The sequence below is a fragment of the Triplophysa rosa genome, linkage group LG18, assembly GCF_024868665.1.
Source record: "Triplophysa rosa linkage group LG18, Trosa_1v2, whole genome shotgun sequence".
Taxonomy (NCBI): Eukaryota; Metazoa; Chordata; class Actinopteri; order Cypriniformes; family Nemacheilidae; genus Triplophysa; species Triplophysa rosa.
The window spans coordinates 8541698-8557924 of record NC_079907.1 but is presented as its reverse complement, the minus strand read 5'-3'; the positions used below and the strand labels follow the sequence as shown (position 1 = coordinate 8557924).

Here is a 16227-nt window from a genome sequence, read left to right as displayed (position 1 = left end):
TCAGTGGTAAGAGCGTGGCACTAGCAAGGCCAAGGTCATGGGTTTGATCCCAGGGATTGCACATACTTACTAACAAATGTATAGTAGTAAAATGCAATTTAAGTCGCTTTGGATAAAAGCGTCTGCCAAATGCGTAAATGTGATAAGAAAAGTAAGTCTGTTGTGTACTGGACACCTGCGAACATCTTTATTTAATGATCATTAGAGAAAATCAAATAAACCTCTTTTTTTAAACGTTGTTTTGGCATTGTCTAAAAGACAACTGGATAAGTCTAAATATTATAATTAGTTTAAATAATAATGATAAAGTGATGTATTTATCCCTTCCGTCTTTGATTTTTGTATTAGTGAGAAACCTAATTCATTTCTATTCTATTATACATTTTAGAATAGGCTATTTATATAAATAAAATATAAATTTGATCACTTTTATTTAGGCAGAAGTAAAGCCTCTGCAAACAAGGGAAAGCCCCCTGTCCTAAAGCAGCAAGCCTATCACGCCCAGTCTGAGTTTAAAGCCCATCTCCGGACCAATCACCACTCGAGATATGGATATATCATAGAGGCGTATCGTGTGTTTGAATCGGTCCGATTGCTGTTCAAAACACAGAGTAGTAATGTCTTCAACATATTGAGTTAAATCATAGGGAAAATACCAAAGTAGCCTTTATTAAACCGACGCGCACGGCTGACATGATTCAAACGTTAAACGGCTTATGAGAGCAAAGGCACTTAAGTTTCCAGAGAGCTTGATTTAATTAGTCTTATTAAAATGTACTTTGAATGTTAAAGAATACGGACAGTCAACCTATGAAACCGCTGGTAAACTTGGACCGGTGCTGCAGATGGGCGGCATAGGCAGGGATTTTTATCTCAATATGTTGAATGGAACAGACGCGCAAAGTTTCGGCAAAGACGCAGATTTAAACAGCCACCTGCACCGAAACCGGGAGTTAACGGACTTTAAGATGGGCATTCAAGACACGAGATTTTATTATCAGGACTCGATTCATAACGGACAGGACAATTTATCTTTGCCGTTTCACCCTGACCACCACCAAAGTCTCTCCGCCGGATTCGGAGCGCAGACGGGGAGGTTTTACGCACCGGCTGCTCTCGGCAGCTGTCACTTCAACACCCGGAGCGGGACGGGACAGACTTATGTTCCGACCGGAGCGGATGCATATTCAACGAACGGTAAAGACGTTTACCCGAGCAGCGCAGACGGTTACCCGGCGCCTTTTCAGCACGGGTACCCACGAACACCCATGTACTCTATACCTGGTCTACAGGTGTCGGGGAAGACCCAAGTGCTTCTTAACAACTATCCGCTATGGGCAAAGTTCCACAAATATCAAACTGAGATGATTATAACGAAACAGGGACGGTAAGCAGCTTTCATTATTCGCCTCACTTTTTTATACACTGTATGTCACATTTCTGTAAAGTGTCCAATGCGCCTGCACGTTTTTACGCGTGCAAGTGGATCATAACAATTGTTTTACACTTTACTTGTTAAACACTGGTCATACCGCCATGGCTGCAGCCGATGAATGTCAATTCCTCATACTCATTACCAGCTCACATTGTCATTGATATATTTAGTGCAATTTACGTCAAATGTCATTGAAGTGATGAAGAGGAGATGCATGAAGTAGCTGGAGTGCGGTGCCAGCCAGGGCAGGTGGGCATGCTATGGAACACTGTCTATTAAATTTAGAGTGTCTATTAAAGGGACATGAAAAGAGTGGCATTTATTGTGAAATCCTTCATTTTTTTCTACAGACCGCGGCTTGGTTTCAGTTATTGTCAAAAGTAAACAAATACTGTGGTAATTATGTCAAATTCTGTCACTATGCACTTTGACACAAATCTGTTTGCTCATTGACTGTAACAATTTGGAGAGAAGTTTAAAATAACATTGTGCCATTCCCTGATATTTGAGATAAGCTTTTTTTAAAGGTGACAATATTATGAAAAGTTGTTTCTTAAAGAATTTTCTAAATATAATTATTTGTAGTCTATTTGAGCAATTATCAAGAAAACAGTCAATTGGAGACAATTTGACACTTCTGGTAGAACTAAAAAAGTGGAAAATCTAACTAATCAACAACACAAAACAATTCAGTTAAACATCAAAATCGAAGCTTATGCTTGTTTTTGACATTTGTCTAATTTAATGCAATTTAATATCAAGTAAACGGTCATTTGGAGACAATGTGACACTGATAAACTGCTGGCGGTCCCTAAAGACCGCAGAGGGCAAGGACGCTTATGGGAACTTTTGATAGCATTAATATCCAACCTCATCCCTGATGATTAATCTACAAAATACACAACAATTCTATTTCGCAGCTCTTTTGAAGTCATGCAGTTTAATACAGTCATAGCAACAAAATAGTTTGATACAGTAACTTCTAAAACAAAATAATTGTTTCCAAGTAGAATTTTTAAAGCATGTTTGGGACAGTAACAATGGTTTTAATTTTGAAATAAATTCTGAAAATAATTGCTGTTTAGCTGCGTATAACTCTTTTGAATAAGCCGACCACAAGTCACCAAAATATATGTATTAAAACATATGAGAACTTCGTTTTTAACATTGTAAAAGCACTTGAAACTAGTTTGAAATATGTTCAGCACTCTGAGATGGTCAGGAGATATATGACTGGTAACATAAATATAAAAAAAGATTTTAAACCGCTTGCTTATCAGTCTAAATATTTTCACAATAAAGGTAAATGAGAGCAACTCTGACCCTTGGAAATCCACCTTGCTGAAACAGAAAGGTGGCAAATCTTTTTCTTGCAGTGTTTCTACAGCCTAAAATTTTGACCATAACATCGCTATTAAAACTTTGGCTCACTGTTTTTCTGTGTCCCACTGCTGCCATATTAATCATTGATAAGCATCTTTATTTTGTGCACACCTTAATGAAGAGAAAAATACTCCAATGTAGACTTGAATATTTTTAAAATAGATTTTTGATTTTACTTCCTTTTAGATAGTTTTGATATTGATATTTTTAAGGTGTTGACCCTTATACGTATACAGTTGTGCGTCTGTGTGTATAATTGTGAGTAGCATGAAATGCAAAATGTTTGATGTAAACTATAACCTACTAGTGGGTGTCTTGAAACCTTTTGCAATGTTTTATTATAGCTAGGGTCAGTTCACAATTAAACTGTATATTCTGCATATACTCAAATATGCAATTGTTTTGCATTGAACACTTATGTTAGCAAATGAAATGGAATGCAAGTAAAAGAATAAAAAGTGGCTGGCAGAATGTTAAATCTGTTGTGAGTTGTTATGTGTTGTTAGACTTAAAGAATTCAATTAATTAACATACTAAAGGCGTTATACCTTATAAAACGTTCAGTTTGTTTTTGTGTAACAATTGTTAGGCTTGATCAGTCTTGTTAAAGCGGGACGACTTTGCTTGTTTTGATTCAGTGTCTTTGAGCTTCCACGACTACCGCTGATGAATAATTGTTGCATCTGAATCGTTACATTTCCTGTTTATACTTGATCTGTGAAGTCACCTTTTCACTTTGTTTCAGAAACGTCGTCAGTTAGTGTAGCCTTATTAAAATGCATCACATGCAATTTAACACAATCTATTATTTTATGTCTTTGTTTGTGATTTTATGCGCATCACAACATTTATGTTTTTATTATTTGAGAATTTGAGGTAGTGATTTTTATGGCCAGTGAGCGTCAATGCTCAGGTAAATCTGCCCAAGACAGGAAGTGGAAAAGTAAGGAGGAGGTGGGGGGCTTGTGCGCTTGGGGGTAAACTTGGTTGAGCACCAGCGAGACTGTGATGGCCATGCACACCATGGAGGCAGCTTTGAAGTGCAGGAAATGAATGAAACTATCTTCACTTTCTTCCTCTCGCTCTTTCTCGCTTTTTCTTTGCTCTCTCTCTCCTCTGGTCTGGTGCCCTGCGAGCGCAGTGAAGCACATTTCCTCAGAAGTTGAGGTGCAGTCCGAGTCAGAGCTTTGAAATGCGCTGTAAGACCCACAGCCCGAGAGCAGAGGCCGTCGGCCCTTTTCAAGTATAACTCCAAAACTGGCCTCTAACCTTACCCCTGACACCAGGTTTCACAAATTTAAACAGGCATGGGGCCACCACATCTATACATAGATTGGTGTAGGTGTGGTGTCTTGCCTTTTCGTGGTAGTTTTAGAGCCAAAAAAGGCTACGAAATGAGTCAAATGAGACTAATAACTAGACCGAAATTAAAAAAAATATTACCTCACAGAACATTAGTAGGTGGGATATGAAACTACAGATGTTGTCTAAGATCCATTCCACTCCATGTTCAGTGGTTTATGAATACTAACAAAAATGTGTTCAGACAGCACTCTCTAATGTCATATGCTTCTACACTATATGCCTAAAAAGAGGAACTAGGTTTTTTGGTGTCTTTTGTTGTTATGATGGAAGAGGAGGAGTATACTCATATGCTTGTGTGAGAGATTTGAATCAGTAGATTCATGGTTTGTACTGTAGGTTCCGACACAGTTTTTGGTGAATGCCATTCTCAGAGAAGTCATGGGTCATTGCTTTAAGTGTAAATAGAACTGGCTCTCTGCTTCAGTGGATTGACATCCCGTATGAACGTTCGCAAATGGTTTAAAATTTTCCTAGCATTTGTTTATGGCATGAGGTCTACATTTTCTATGAACATGAACTGAAATATGTATTTCTAAGCACACACTCTCACGGTATAACAGAAATGACTGTACAACAAGTGCAATGAAGCAGAACGCTGTGCATGAATCATTTATTGTCATCACTTGCCCTCCCTTTAATTTTACGTTGAAGTAAATCAATAAATGGCAGTTATCTATTCAGTCCCACTTACAAATACTGTATCATAGCATCTGCAAACAAAAGGTGCAAACCCTCCTTTACTAGAACCCTCAAGTTCATATAGGTGCCCTAGCAGAATAACCACAGGTGCAAGTCATCACATTAACCAAGGACATGTTTCACTAAGTTTGACAACCGGAACGTGTCTACTTGATTTAATTTAAAACAAGGTATTTGTTTTAAATTTAAACCCCACCAAACTTACTTTTGCAAACTGTTTTGCTTGAAAAACAGTGCTCGTGCTCTCCTTCTGTAAAATAAGTCCCACTTTGTTGGATATTTTGTTTTATAATGGAACAGCATTCAAGTTTTCTAAGTGTGCCTTAAGTGTCCAAGTACTTTTCGGGACCACTGTAATACTACGGGCCCACTGTAGTACCCACTCAATATAAAATAAATAAATGTGGTGTTTTTAAAGTGATAGTTCACCCAAAAATAAAAATTCTGTCATCATTTACTCATCCTCATGTCATTTCAAACACAAAAGAAGTTATTTTGAAGAATGTTAACTGGCACCCATTCACTTGGATTTGTTTTGTGTCCATACTAGAAGTGAATGGGTGCCGGCACTGTTCGGTTACCAACTTTCTTCAAAATATCTTCTTTTGTGCTCTGCGGAAGAAAGAAAGTCATACAGGTTTGAAATGACAAGAGAGTGGGTAAATGATGACAGAATTTTCATTTTTGGGTGAACTAACCCTTTAATATGCTAAGACAAACCATGTTCAAATTCAACATTCAAAGCAATGAGTATTTTCTCTAAAGACAGTCTCAGAGAACGCGGGTTTCTACATCTTACACCTGAAACCAATCATGTTAACACAGTTGATCGACTGGGGTAGTCAGGTAGTCTGACCTATTATGTAGTGTAAGGATAATGCATAGACTTGAAACGATCATGGCAGTGCTGCTTCAGCTCTGCTTTTGCAACGCCAGCACGCACTGCTCACACAAGCAGTGTGAATGCTCGAACCTGTTAACATCAGCGCCAAAAAAGCACACGTGTGCATTGTGAAACGCTACGTGTCTGGAACTGTTGAATGCGGCATCTATGTACATATACTGTATATCTATGGTCCGAGATTGAGTGGAGAATGGGACAAATTTGCATGTCATCGCAGTTCTTCTGAAACCTCGGATGTCCAAAAAAACATTTTAAATGATTAATTACTGTGTTGTCAAAGTTGACATGCACTTTTTAATACTTTATTTTGGTTAGATATTTGCTAAACCAAGTGACAAACATAAAGGACGACTTATAAAAATGAATTATGGGAAGAAAACAAAATCACGAAATATGGAGATACAAGGTTTCAGAAGCACAGCAGCGATATTCAAGAATCCCTGTATACTAAATCAGGCGAGGTGTATATTCAAGCTATTTTGAGGCACGAAAAAATTATAATCACAAGAAAAACTTACATGCTATTATGATGCTCAAAGATCAGTTTAAAGTTCACATGAAGCAGAAGTCGCGATTGACTTTCTCATTGTTTGTGTAGATTGACTTGCACAGATAAATACTTCACCACAAAACTTGTAATGTGACCTAAAATAGGGTCAATTCTGATTTCATGGGGACTTTAAATTGAATAAAATGAATAAAAACTCTCTCTCCCATGCCACTTAATCTTCTGTTCATTCTCTGCTATAAAGGTGAGAATACATTTTTGTCTTTTATAGCCCTTAAGCAGTTTTATTTTAAACTAACAAATCACTTCCTGTTCAGCTGTATATGGCAGTGCATGCAAGTCTTGCAGCAAAAAGCAAGACCTCAGAAACAACCAACTCTGTTACCTGTTCAACTCTCACCGGTCACCACAAAGCAGATTCACTGAATCTGGATGATTCCTGCAGAATCTCAACAAGCAGCTCCCACAGTAACAAACAAGCTGTGACGGTAGTAGAACAACATAAAGATCAAAGGGATTGTCTGTTGACATGAGGAATGTAACTGTGGTTACTGACTGCTCCATTTTAAGAGACTGTATATCAGCAGATGTGTTTCAAGCTCATCTGTACGGTTATGACAATTCTCCAACATCAGCAATTTTTTAGGGGTTGCTGAACGTGACCACATTCACATAATGGCTTACCCTCTTGTCATTTCAAACCTGTATGTCTTTATTTCTTCCACAGAACACAAAATAAGATATTTTGAAGAATGTTGGTAACCGAACAATGACGGTGCCCATTGACTTGCAATGATTTTGTGTCCATACAATAGAATGTATACCACTTTTGTCCGGCTACCAACATTCGTCAAAATGACTTCTTTTGTGTTCTGCAAAAGAAAGAAAGTCATACAGATTTGAAATGACAAGAGGGTGAGTAAATGATGACAGAACTTTCATGTTTTGGTCAACTATCCCTCTATCCGCGTAAACATGCCGTGCTTTCTGTAAATCCCAATTTGCTCGCGTCAAGGTGGATGTTTTGCCTTTGCCTTTAGATGTTACAAAATGGAAGGCAAAGCTGTGTACAAAACCGGTTTCAGACCGCGGCTACAAGCAAGAGCAGACTGGCATGTAAACATCACGGATGTTCAAGAGTACAGACATAAACTGGACCTGACCTCCTGTCGTGGTGAATCAGTGAACGTACTCAAGGAGAAAAATCCTAAATTGATATCAAACAGGTTTTTTCTTCCTCTCGAATGTCCCTTTCTCTCTTCTGAGAATCTCTTTCACACAATCATCCCAGCCCTGGTTAACTGTAGTTTTAAAGGTCCAGTGTATGAAATATAGCGTCATCTAGTGGTGAGGTTGTGAATTGCAACCAACAGCTTACTCCACCCCTCCCTTTTGAAGCACTACGGTGGCTGACACAGAACTAAGATGTCGTCGTGTTTTTACTTCTTTCCCGAAGGAGATAACGTATTTACGAAACGCACTCTGTAGAGCGGTTTGTCCGTTTAGGGCCACTGTAGAAACAACATGGTGAATTTCATGTAAGGGGACCCGCGGTGTATGTAGATAGAAATAGCTCATTCTAAGATTATAAAAACATAGCGCTTCATTATGTTAAGTCTTTAGACACCTCTGAAGACAGTTGTGTACGTATATTACATTGCATTTCTGTCCACCAAAAAATGACACACGGCACCTTTAAAGCAGTCCAGCTTAAAGCAGTCCAGTTATATCAGCTAAAATAGTTTCTGGAACATGGTTTAAACCAGTTAAAAACTAAATGCAACCACATTCCAAACCACAGCTGCTTGATTCAGCTGGGCAACCAGCATTACCAGCAAAGGGGAAATACTGTACATAACCATTTGGAAAACTGTAAAGTGAACACTGAACATAGTCCTAGATAGCAGAGGAGGCAATTCTGTTTGGCAGCCACCTACTGCCATCACTGAGTCAAGTTTCCAAAGGTTAACCTCTAACTTTTGTCAAAACCTTAACCTCCCACTCATGCAAAACATTTTTTCAGTGGTGAACCTACTGGTTTCCCCATCTCTAGGTACTGATTTCTTATAAATGTCTCATTTTAAATAAGTATGACAATTTTTGAAGCTCAGTCAGATGAGGAAAGTGACTGCCACAGACGGTACGGTTTTAAGTCAGAGCGTGGAGGCAGTGAGTGTAGAACGATACAGCGACGATTCTGGTTTCTGTTTTCGCTTATATTGACAACTGATGTGGAAGAAGAAACCCTTCACCTGCTCGCTCTCTTCACCACCACAAGGCTTTACAATGCCAGGAGTCCATCTGAGAATGATGATTGATTACAGCTGCCTGCGTGTGGGCAGTCGGTCCTGCTCTTGTGTGCTCTGATCCTCGACATACGTCCTTTACCCTACTTGAAAAGAGAAACCGTGAAAGTGAAACTTTTTTCACTTTGAAATGTTGATTTTGTAGTTCTTTACACGGAGTTGATCCACTTGCTCTTTCTGGAGCAAGCAAACACCGGAACATTTGTATCTTGCAAATATGAGGATCTTGCTTATAGATTAGATATTTAATGGGTCATTGCGTGCATTGTAATAAAGTACTTTACAATAATTTTAGTATTTGACTCAAAGTGATATACTCACAACCCTTATGTTGTTTCATACCTATTTGACTTTTTGGTAACACTTTACAGTAAGGCTGTATTTGTAAACATTAGTAAATGCATTAGCTAACATGAATTAACAATGAACATTATAGTTTTTCAGCCTGTATTAATGTTTGTAAATGTTAGTTAATGCCAAAACAATTATTCTTGTTAATTCATGGTGCATTAACTAATGTAAACAGCTACAACTTTTGATTTCAAATGTATAAGTAAATACTGAAATTAACATTAAGATGAATAAATGCCGTACAAATTTTGTTGATAAAAGTGTTATCAACTTCCTTGCTATTTATAAGAATGACAGAGGTATAATCTTTTAAACCATTTTTATTTTATTTTATGTATTTGTTTTTTTTTCAAACCACCAAAGTGCACAGTGATTTGTCTGTGGTTGTCAAGATTTATAAAAGACAAAAAGGCACCAAAGTGCCAAATAACTGATCCATACAATTGCATGAAATTTGATTGTCCTTTAAATGACAAAACAAGTAAGCTTCAATCTCGACGTGTAATTGAATTGTTTTACATTGTTGTAGGGTTTGATTTTCAACTTTTTTCATTCTGCAGTACCATAACACACACGTGTCGCTTTCGTTGAAATATTGAACGTTTAAAATATTTTTTAAAAAGTACAAATTACATCACAATACATTCACAATAATGTATTGTTCATTTGCACACACATTAGATCCTAAAAAAAATTCATATTCATTTGCAGTGTTGAGGTGGTACCTCTGTGCCCTTTGATAACATGCATAACTAATTCAAATATGACCCCATACGTTCTTCTCACTGGAAAAAAGTTTATGGTTTCTCTCAGCAAGGCTACAGGTGCAGGGGCCAGAGAGAAGTAAGAGATTTTTAAAAAACATACTTTTGAATCAATCACGATATGTACTGTATACAGTATAATGATTTGGTGTGCATCCAATTCAATGTATTAATATGACACAGACGCAGATACGAGCAGACAACTGCTCTACAGTGTCACCTGACCGGAGCATCCAGCTGAGAGGAAACGTATAAGCTTGAGCAGTAGACTACAACTGTAGAATCTATTGAATGAGAGGCAGCCATGCGATGCGAATGCCACTGTGCTTACAGACATCTCTGAAGTGTATTACCGAGACTGAAAGCAGAATAGTATTGAGGTTTTTCTTAAAGGGACAGATCGCCCCAAAATAAAATTTCTGTCATTTCCTAATCTGTCAGCAATTGAAATGCTGGTCTTTCCGTGACAGTTTTGAACTTTTCTTGACTCTTTATTCACAACTACAAGAACTTCTAAATGCTGAACTACGTTTTACGTTAAAGTGTCAACTTAACTTCCTCAGTGACATCCGTTCTCTTATAAACATAACAAACAAATTACTTCACCCTAACGTCAGATTATTAGTCATGCAACAAGTTTATAGTGACCGGGGCTGTTAATTTAAATAAAAAGTAAAGAAATGGACTCGGATGGAGACTCAGCTCCAATAAAAATACATGGGAATGACATTGGGGGTGAGTGAATGGTTACAGAATTTATGCGTGAACTAGTTTGCACATAACATTTTTGGCTTTGTTCTAGCCATCTATAAAACAAGTGTGATGGTAAATGTGCGTTCCATCACAAATATTGGGTTTGTTTAACGTCACATTCCTTGCAGAAAGATTCCTACGTTACCCTAACTGCACTACCTCAGGACACCGTGACATCCCGGTTACCTTCCCTTCTTTATTGCATCTTCATCTCCCCAAATCTTTTATTAATGATCACATTAAAGATTCACACACAGACTGCTGCCAAATGCCCTTCTATTGCAATGTCTGTTCCCACATAGTTGTTTTAAACTTCATGTGTGTAGAAATCTTGACCCCAACAGTATGTTCCTGCAGCGACATTAATTCATTTCTCTGTAATCTCACTGAGTTTGATGTTTTCTCTGTTAACAGGAGGATGTTCCCCTTCCTCAGCTTCAACATCAGCTTGTTGGACCCTGTGGCTCATTACAACATATATGTCGACGTGATTCTCGCTGACCAGCACCACTGGAGGTACCAAGGGGGCAAATGGGTTCAGTGCGGAAAAGCAGAAGGAAACATGCCAGGTACCGAACAGACACACACCGGCTTTTCTAGCCACTATCTGCATTTAAAGCCTACAAAAAAGATAAATGTCTTTATCAGCCTTGTGGTTTTCACAGTGTGAGTGTTTTCTGAGCAATGCAGAAAACTTCACGTCCCCGGATCGCTTTTCTTTTTGTGGCTAGAAGTGCATGAGTGTTTCAGATACCACTGTACGCCACAATCAGAGGAACTAAGCATGCGGCCCACCACAACAGCTCTGCACTGCAACTATGATCAGTATGATCGCATGTTAGCGCGCCTGTCAAACGCTTGACATTGCAGCCAATTCCAGTACATTTCCAGAATCATTTTTAATCGGATATAGATCAGTTCTTTAGCCATTTCTAAGATCAAAATATGCCTCTTGTGTTATAATGTGCAAAATAAATCAAATACATTAATATTTTTACGGCTGATGTAATTTCTACTCACCAAACTTCATTTCAAAAATAATGGCATCAAATAATATATTAATTTATAAAGAAATGAAAGAAATAAAATAGTCTACTACTATATTTATCATCTATTTAGCTCGTATTGTCATGTTGGGCAGAAAACAGAAAACCTTACCTACTATGTAAACATATTAAATGGATAGAAGAAAATGCTTTAACTTTAAAATAACAAAAAGTACATCATTTTAATGGTTCTTAAAAACATTAATAATAAACCCTTTCATGCATGAATTTTGGCGGCTTAAAGGGATACGGTAGTTCACCCAAAATACAAAATTCTGTTATCATATTTTGGAGGTAACCGAACAACGGCGGTACCCATTCACTTCTATTGTATGGACACAAAACCAATGCAAGTGAATGGGTACCGCCATTGTTCGGTTACCAACAATCTCTGAAATATTTTGTGTTCTGCAGAAGAACAAAACTCATGCAGATTTGAAATGACAAGAGGGTGAGTATAAATGATGACAGAATTTTCATTTTTGGGTGAACTATCCCATTGAGTGAGGATTTTTGTGCGTTTTTATTGCTCTTAGGAAATGTAAAAGAAGATTTTAACTTTTTTACACACATTCAAAGAGATGTCCAGAACAGCATGCATTTTGATTTTTTGTTTTGTTTACTGTAGCCCTTCACTGTAGTGAACTTATGCATGATAACTTATGCAACTTATGCATTACATTTTCTTGTAGTTATGTCCATTTTCCTTATATTAAAGACTTTTTGTGGGTGTTTTACAGGAAACAGAATGTACATGCACCCAGACTCTCCCAACATTGGGAATCACTGGATGAGACAGGAAGTTTCCTTTGGCAAACTGAAACTCACCAATAACAAAGGCAGCTCGAACAATGTAGCACAGGTACCGCTCACCAGCAAGGTCTTACAATACCATTCTCAGACCTGAGTCATCTATGTATCCCTTATAAAGTATAACTAAAATACATTAACTAAATGTAAAGTAAGATATTTCAAGACATTTATAGCCTATACTTTCTACCAGCAAAGTTAAAGGGATACTCCACCCAAAAATAAAAATTCTGTCATCATTTACTCACCCTCAAGTTGTTCCAATTAAGGTAAAAAATTCTTTGTACCGATAAACACAGAGAAAGAAATTTGGAGGAATGCATGTAACCATGTAACCCTGTGTGTAATCAGTTCTTGGCCACCAGAATCAGAATCAGAATCAGAATCAGAAGAGCTTTATTGCCAAGTGTGCTTGCACACACAAGGAATTTTCTTTGGTGTTGGAAGCTTCTAGTACAGACATTCAACACAATGACAATACAATATAATACGATTTACAGTCTAAAAGATTCTAAATTGTGCATATATAAAATAAAGACTATTTTACAGAAAATGGGGGATACCATTGACTACAATAGTAGGAAAAATTACAATAGTAGTCAAAAGTGCCCTAGAACTGTTTGCTTTACATTCTTCAAAATATCTTCTTTTGTGTTCAACAGAACAAAGAAATTTACAAAGGAAATGTTCCTACTATGGTAGTCAATGATGGCCAAGAACTCTTTGGTTACAAGCATTCTTCCATATTCTCTTCTGTGTTCGTCATAACAAAGAAATGTATACAGATTTGGAACAACTTAAGAATTTTAGAACTGTTCCTAATATAGGCTGCTCCTGTAATGCCACAGCATATCTTTACACCCTCTCTAACAATTGCTTCTTCTGAAACACAGATGATAGTGCTCCAGTCACTTCATAAGTATCAACCGCGTCTACACATTGTGGAGGTGAAGGAGGATGGTACGGAAGAACCCTTCCTGACCTCAAAAGCTCAGACGTTTGTGTTTCCAGAGACCCAGTTCATCGCCGTCACCGCCTATCAGAATGCAGATGTAAGTAGTGTCAGTAACGTAATATGCTGTGGGCTTATTTTCAAATTAATCAGCATAATACCCACAACTTACAGCAAACACAGTGTAGGATGAAGCCGTGTTGTGTCTGCGCCTTGTTATGTTTCGGAATGAACACTGTGAATTCAGAAGCTGTTATCTTTAACTTTTGTAAATAAATTATGAATTAAATGATTTTCCAATATTTCTTTGTCTCTTTCCTGACCCTACTTCTTGTTCCCGTGTGACATTACTCTCTCTCTCTCTCCCTGCCCTTTTTCCAACCCCTTCCACTGCCATTTGTTTCACAGATCACTCAGCTGAAAATAGATCACAACCCTTTCGCCAAAGGTTTCAGGGACAATTATGACACGTAAGTAAGCTCGGAAAAAATTAATAAAGCAAAAGTGGTCTCCGCGGAGCACTACTGAAGATTTCTCACATAAAGAAATGTTTAGCAATGTTGTTAAGAAAAATGACGTTGGAAGTCTATAATTAACAAAGCATGAAGCTATATTCCTAAGACTGACTTGTATTAACATTTCAGAAGGACTTTAGTCAGTTGACTTTTTAACCCTTGCTTTTCCTCGTGCAGGTTGTACCCACCTGACTCCGACCGCTTTACGCCATCCCCAACCGAGGGTCAGCAGCTCCTCCCGGGCACCTGTTTCCCCCAACAGCCCTACCTCTCAGACCAGTACATGAGCCCCCTCCCTCAGAGTCGGTTCTACGGTCGTGAGCCGGTCAGCATGGCCCAGCAATGCCCCAAAGACCCCGCCGCAAGCCCTCACAGCCGCTGGTACCTGCCTAGCCAGCAGGGGGTCCCGCCCAATTTTAACACGTACGATGGCGAATACGCTTCAAACAGTCTCTACAAACCCTTCCCTATTCAGACTTCCTCCCACCACCCGCTGAGCTACTACTCCGAAAGCCCCTTTGCCTCCAGTCCGGTGTCTGGTGCCAGCTCGGGGGCTTGGAGTTCGGGCAGGCCCTCACCGCAGTACCTCAACCACCCCCATCATGGGAAACCTGGGTCCAGCCTCAACTGGCTTCGAACCATCTCCTCTCCAGCTACAATGTCCTCTCCATCAGCAACAAACTCACGTTTCCATCCTTCCCCGTCGTTACTGGAGCCCCAGCGTCAGCCGTTGCTCCAAGACAAGTCCAAAGAGTCGGGGGAGGACCCTTGGATGGAAGCCCCTTCGGTGAAATCAGTGGACTCGGGTGACTCAGGTCTGTTCGAAGGAGGGGAGAGCAAGAAGAGGCGGGTATCGCCGTACACATCCAGCACTGAGAATTCCCCTCCAAACCGAGGTGCGGAGGCATGCGAGAAGGATAACTGCAGTGACGCGGGCTACTATGGCTTCTATACTCACTGAAAAACAGATTTATGTGGCAAGCGAGGAATACAGCCAATTCGATTTTTGAAAGCACAAATGGACCCACCTGTCTGAAATTTTATTGACGCAAAACATGAAATAGGTTTTGGTCTCATAATGGAGAGCAAAGCGCCAACCGATTCACAGCATTTTACAATGTGAAGAGACTCGTGTGTAGGCACCAAACTGGTTCTCTGTATAGTGCCAGACATTACAATAATCTCTGCTTCATGTTCGGTGGCCCCTCTGTGCTTTGTGTTTCATGTGCTAGTTGTCTGGGGTTAAGGTCATGTGGAGGTGTTCTGAAGGTCACCGTAAGAGCCGAGACGATGTGACTGCATTGAGACACTTGCCTGAAGACACACACAGACAGACCTGTGCGACTTCAGACGCATCAGCAGCTAAAGATTTCACAGCACACCTGCTGACACTCCCCCAAAGGAACTGTCTCGTCCCCCTCATCAAACGCAGACACGAAAACACCTCGCAAAACCCACGCATCACTCTTTCACACGTACACGCAAACATACGATCAAATAGATTTCGGCACATTTCTCATCTGCCCTTAAAGCGACCGTTCACCCCAAAAATTAAGACTCCAATGTAGTGTTATGTCGTTCAAAAACCGTGTGACTGACTTTAATATATTTACGCTGAATGTCCAAACTGCATCTATAAAATAATAGTGGATTTGGACTAGCAGTGGTCACTATTCACTTCCATTGTAAGTAAGCAGCTTTTCGAGCTCCATACAATGGAAGTCAATGGGCTCCAATGTTATTTGGTTTCCAGCGTTTTTCAAAATATCTTCTTTTGTTTTCTGCAGAAGAAATACAAGTTTGGAATGACATGAAAGTAAGTAAATAATGAAAGAATGTTCAGTTTTTGGTAAACTGTCCCTTACACAATCTATATTTTAGCACGATCAATGCACAAAGCCTAGACCACTCAGACAACACATGCTGAAATAAAATAGCCACGGTGTCTAAAACAGCATGGCTCTATGCACCAGCTGCGATTCTATCTTTTAATAGACAGACATATTATGGTTAAAGGAGGTCAAACGTTAGACTACATATACTCTATTTAGTTTAAAGAACAGAGTTCACAATAAAGTACTTATGTCTTTTGCATCAGTCCTCTTGTATGTTCAAGCACATAAAACTGCACAACACTTCACAAGAGCGATAAAGACAAAAAAAAGTACAAACTGAAAGAAAGTTAAAGGTTAATAAGTCAGAGAGGACATTAGTGTGCAGACTAGAGTGCGACTTGTTTTTTTATAGTTTAACAAATGTCACCACATAAAACTAAACTCTTTTATACCATAAACTAAGATAACAGGATAAAAGAACTTAAACATACAAAAATTCATAATCTGAATATTGATTCATTTTAGCTAGGGGAATAGTTCACACCAAAAATGTTCCCCATTGACCTTGCATAGTACATTACTATGGTCAAGTCGATGGGGG

The 16227-nt window shown here is 38.8% G+C and overlaps 1 protein-coding gene across 1 annotated transcript; it reads left to right on the top strand.

Annotated features, from left to right (window-relative positions):
* The first annotated feature begins 593 nt into the window (after nt 1-593).
* tbx21 (T-box transcription factor 21) lies at nt 594-16150 on the top strand. The gene is made up of 6 exons (XM_057358772.1): nt 594-1387; nt 10883-11037; nt 12255-12376; nt 13218-13376; nt 13685-13746; nt 13969-16150. The coding sequence occupies exons 1-6, from the start codon at nt 846-848 to the stop codon at nt 14750-14752; spliced, it is 1824 nt and encodes a 607-aa protein (XP_057214755.1). The 5' UTR covers nt 594-845; the 3' UTR covers nt 14753-16150.
* Nucleotides 16151-16227: the final 77 nt, after the last annotated feature.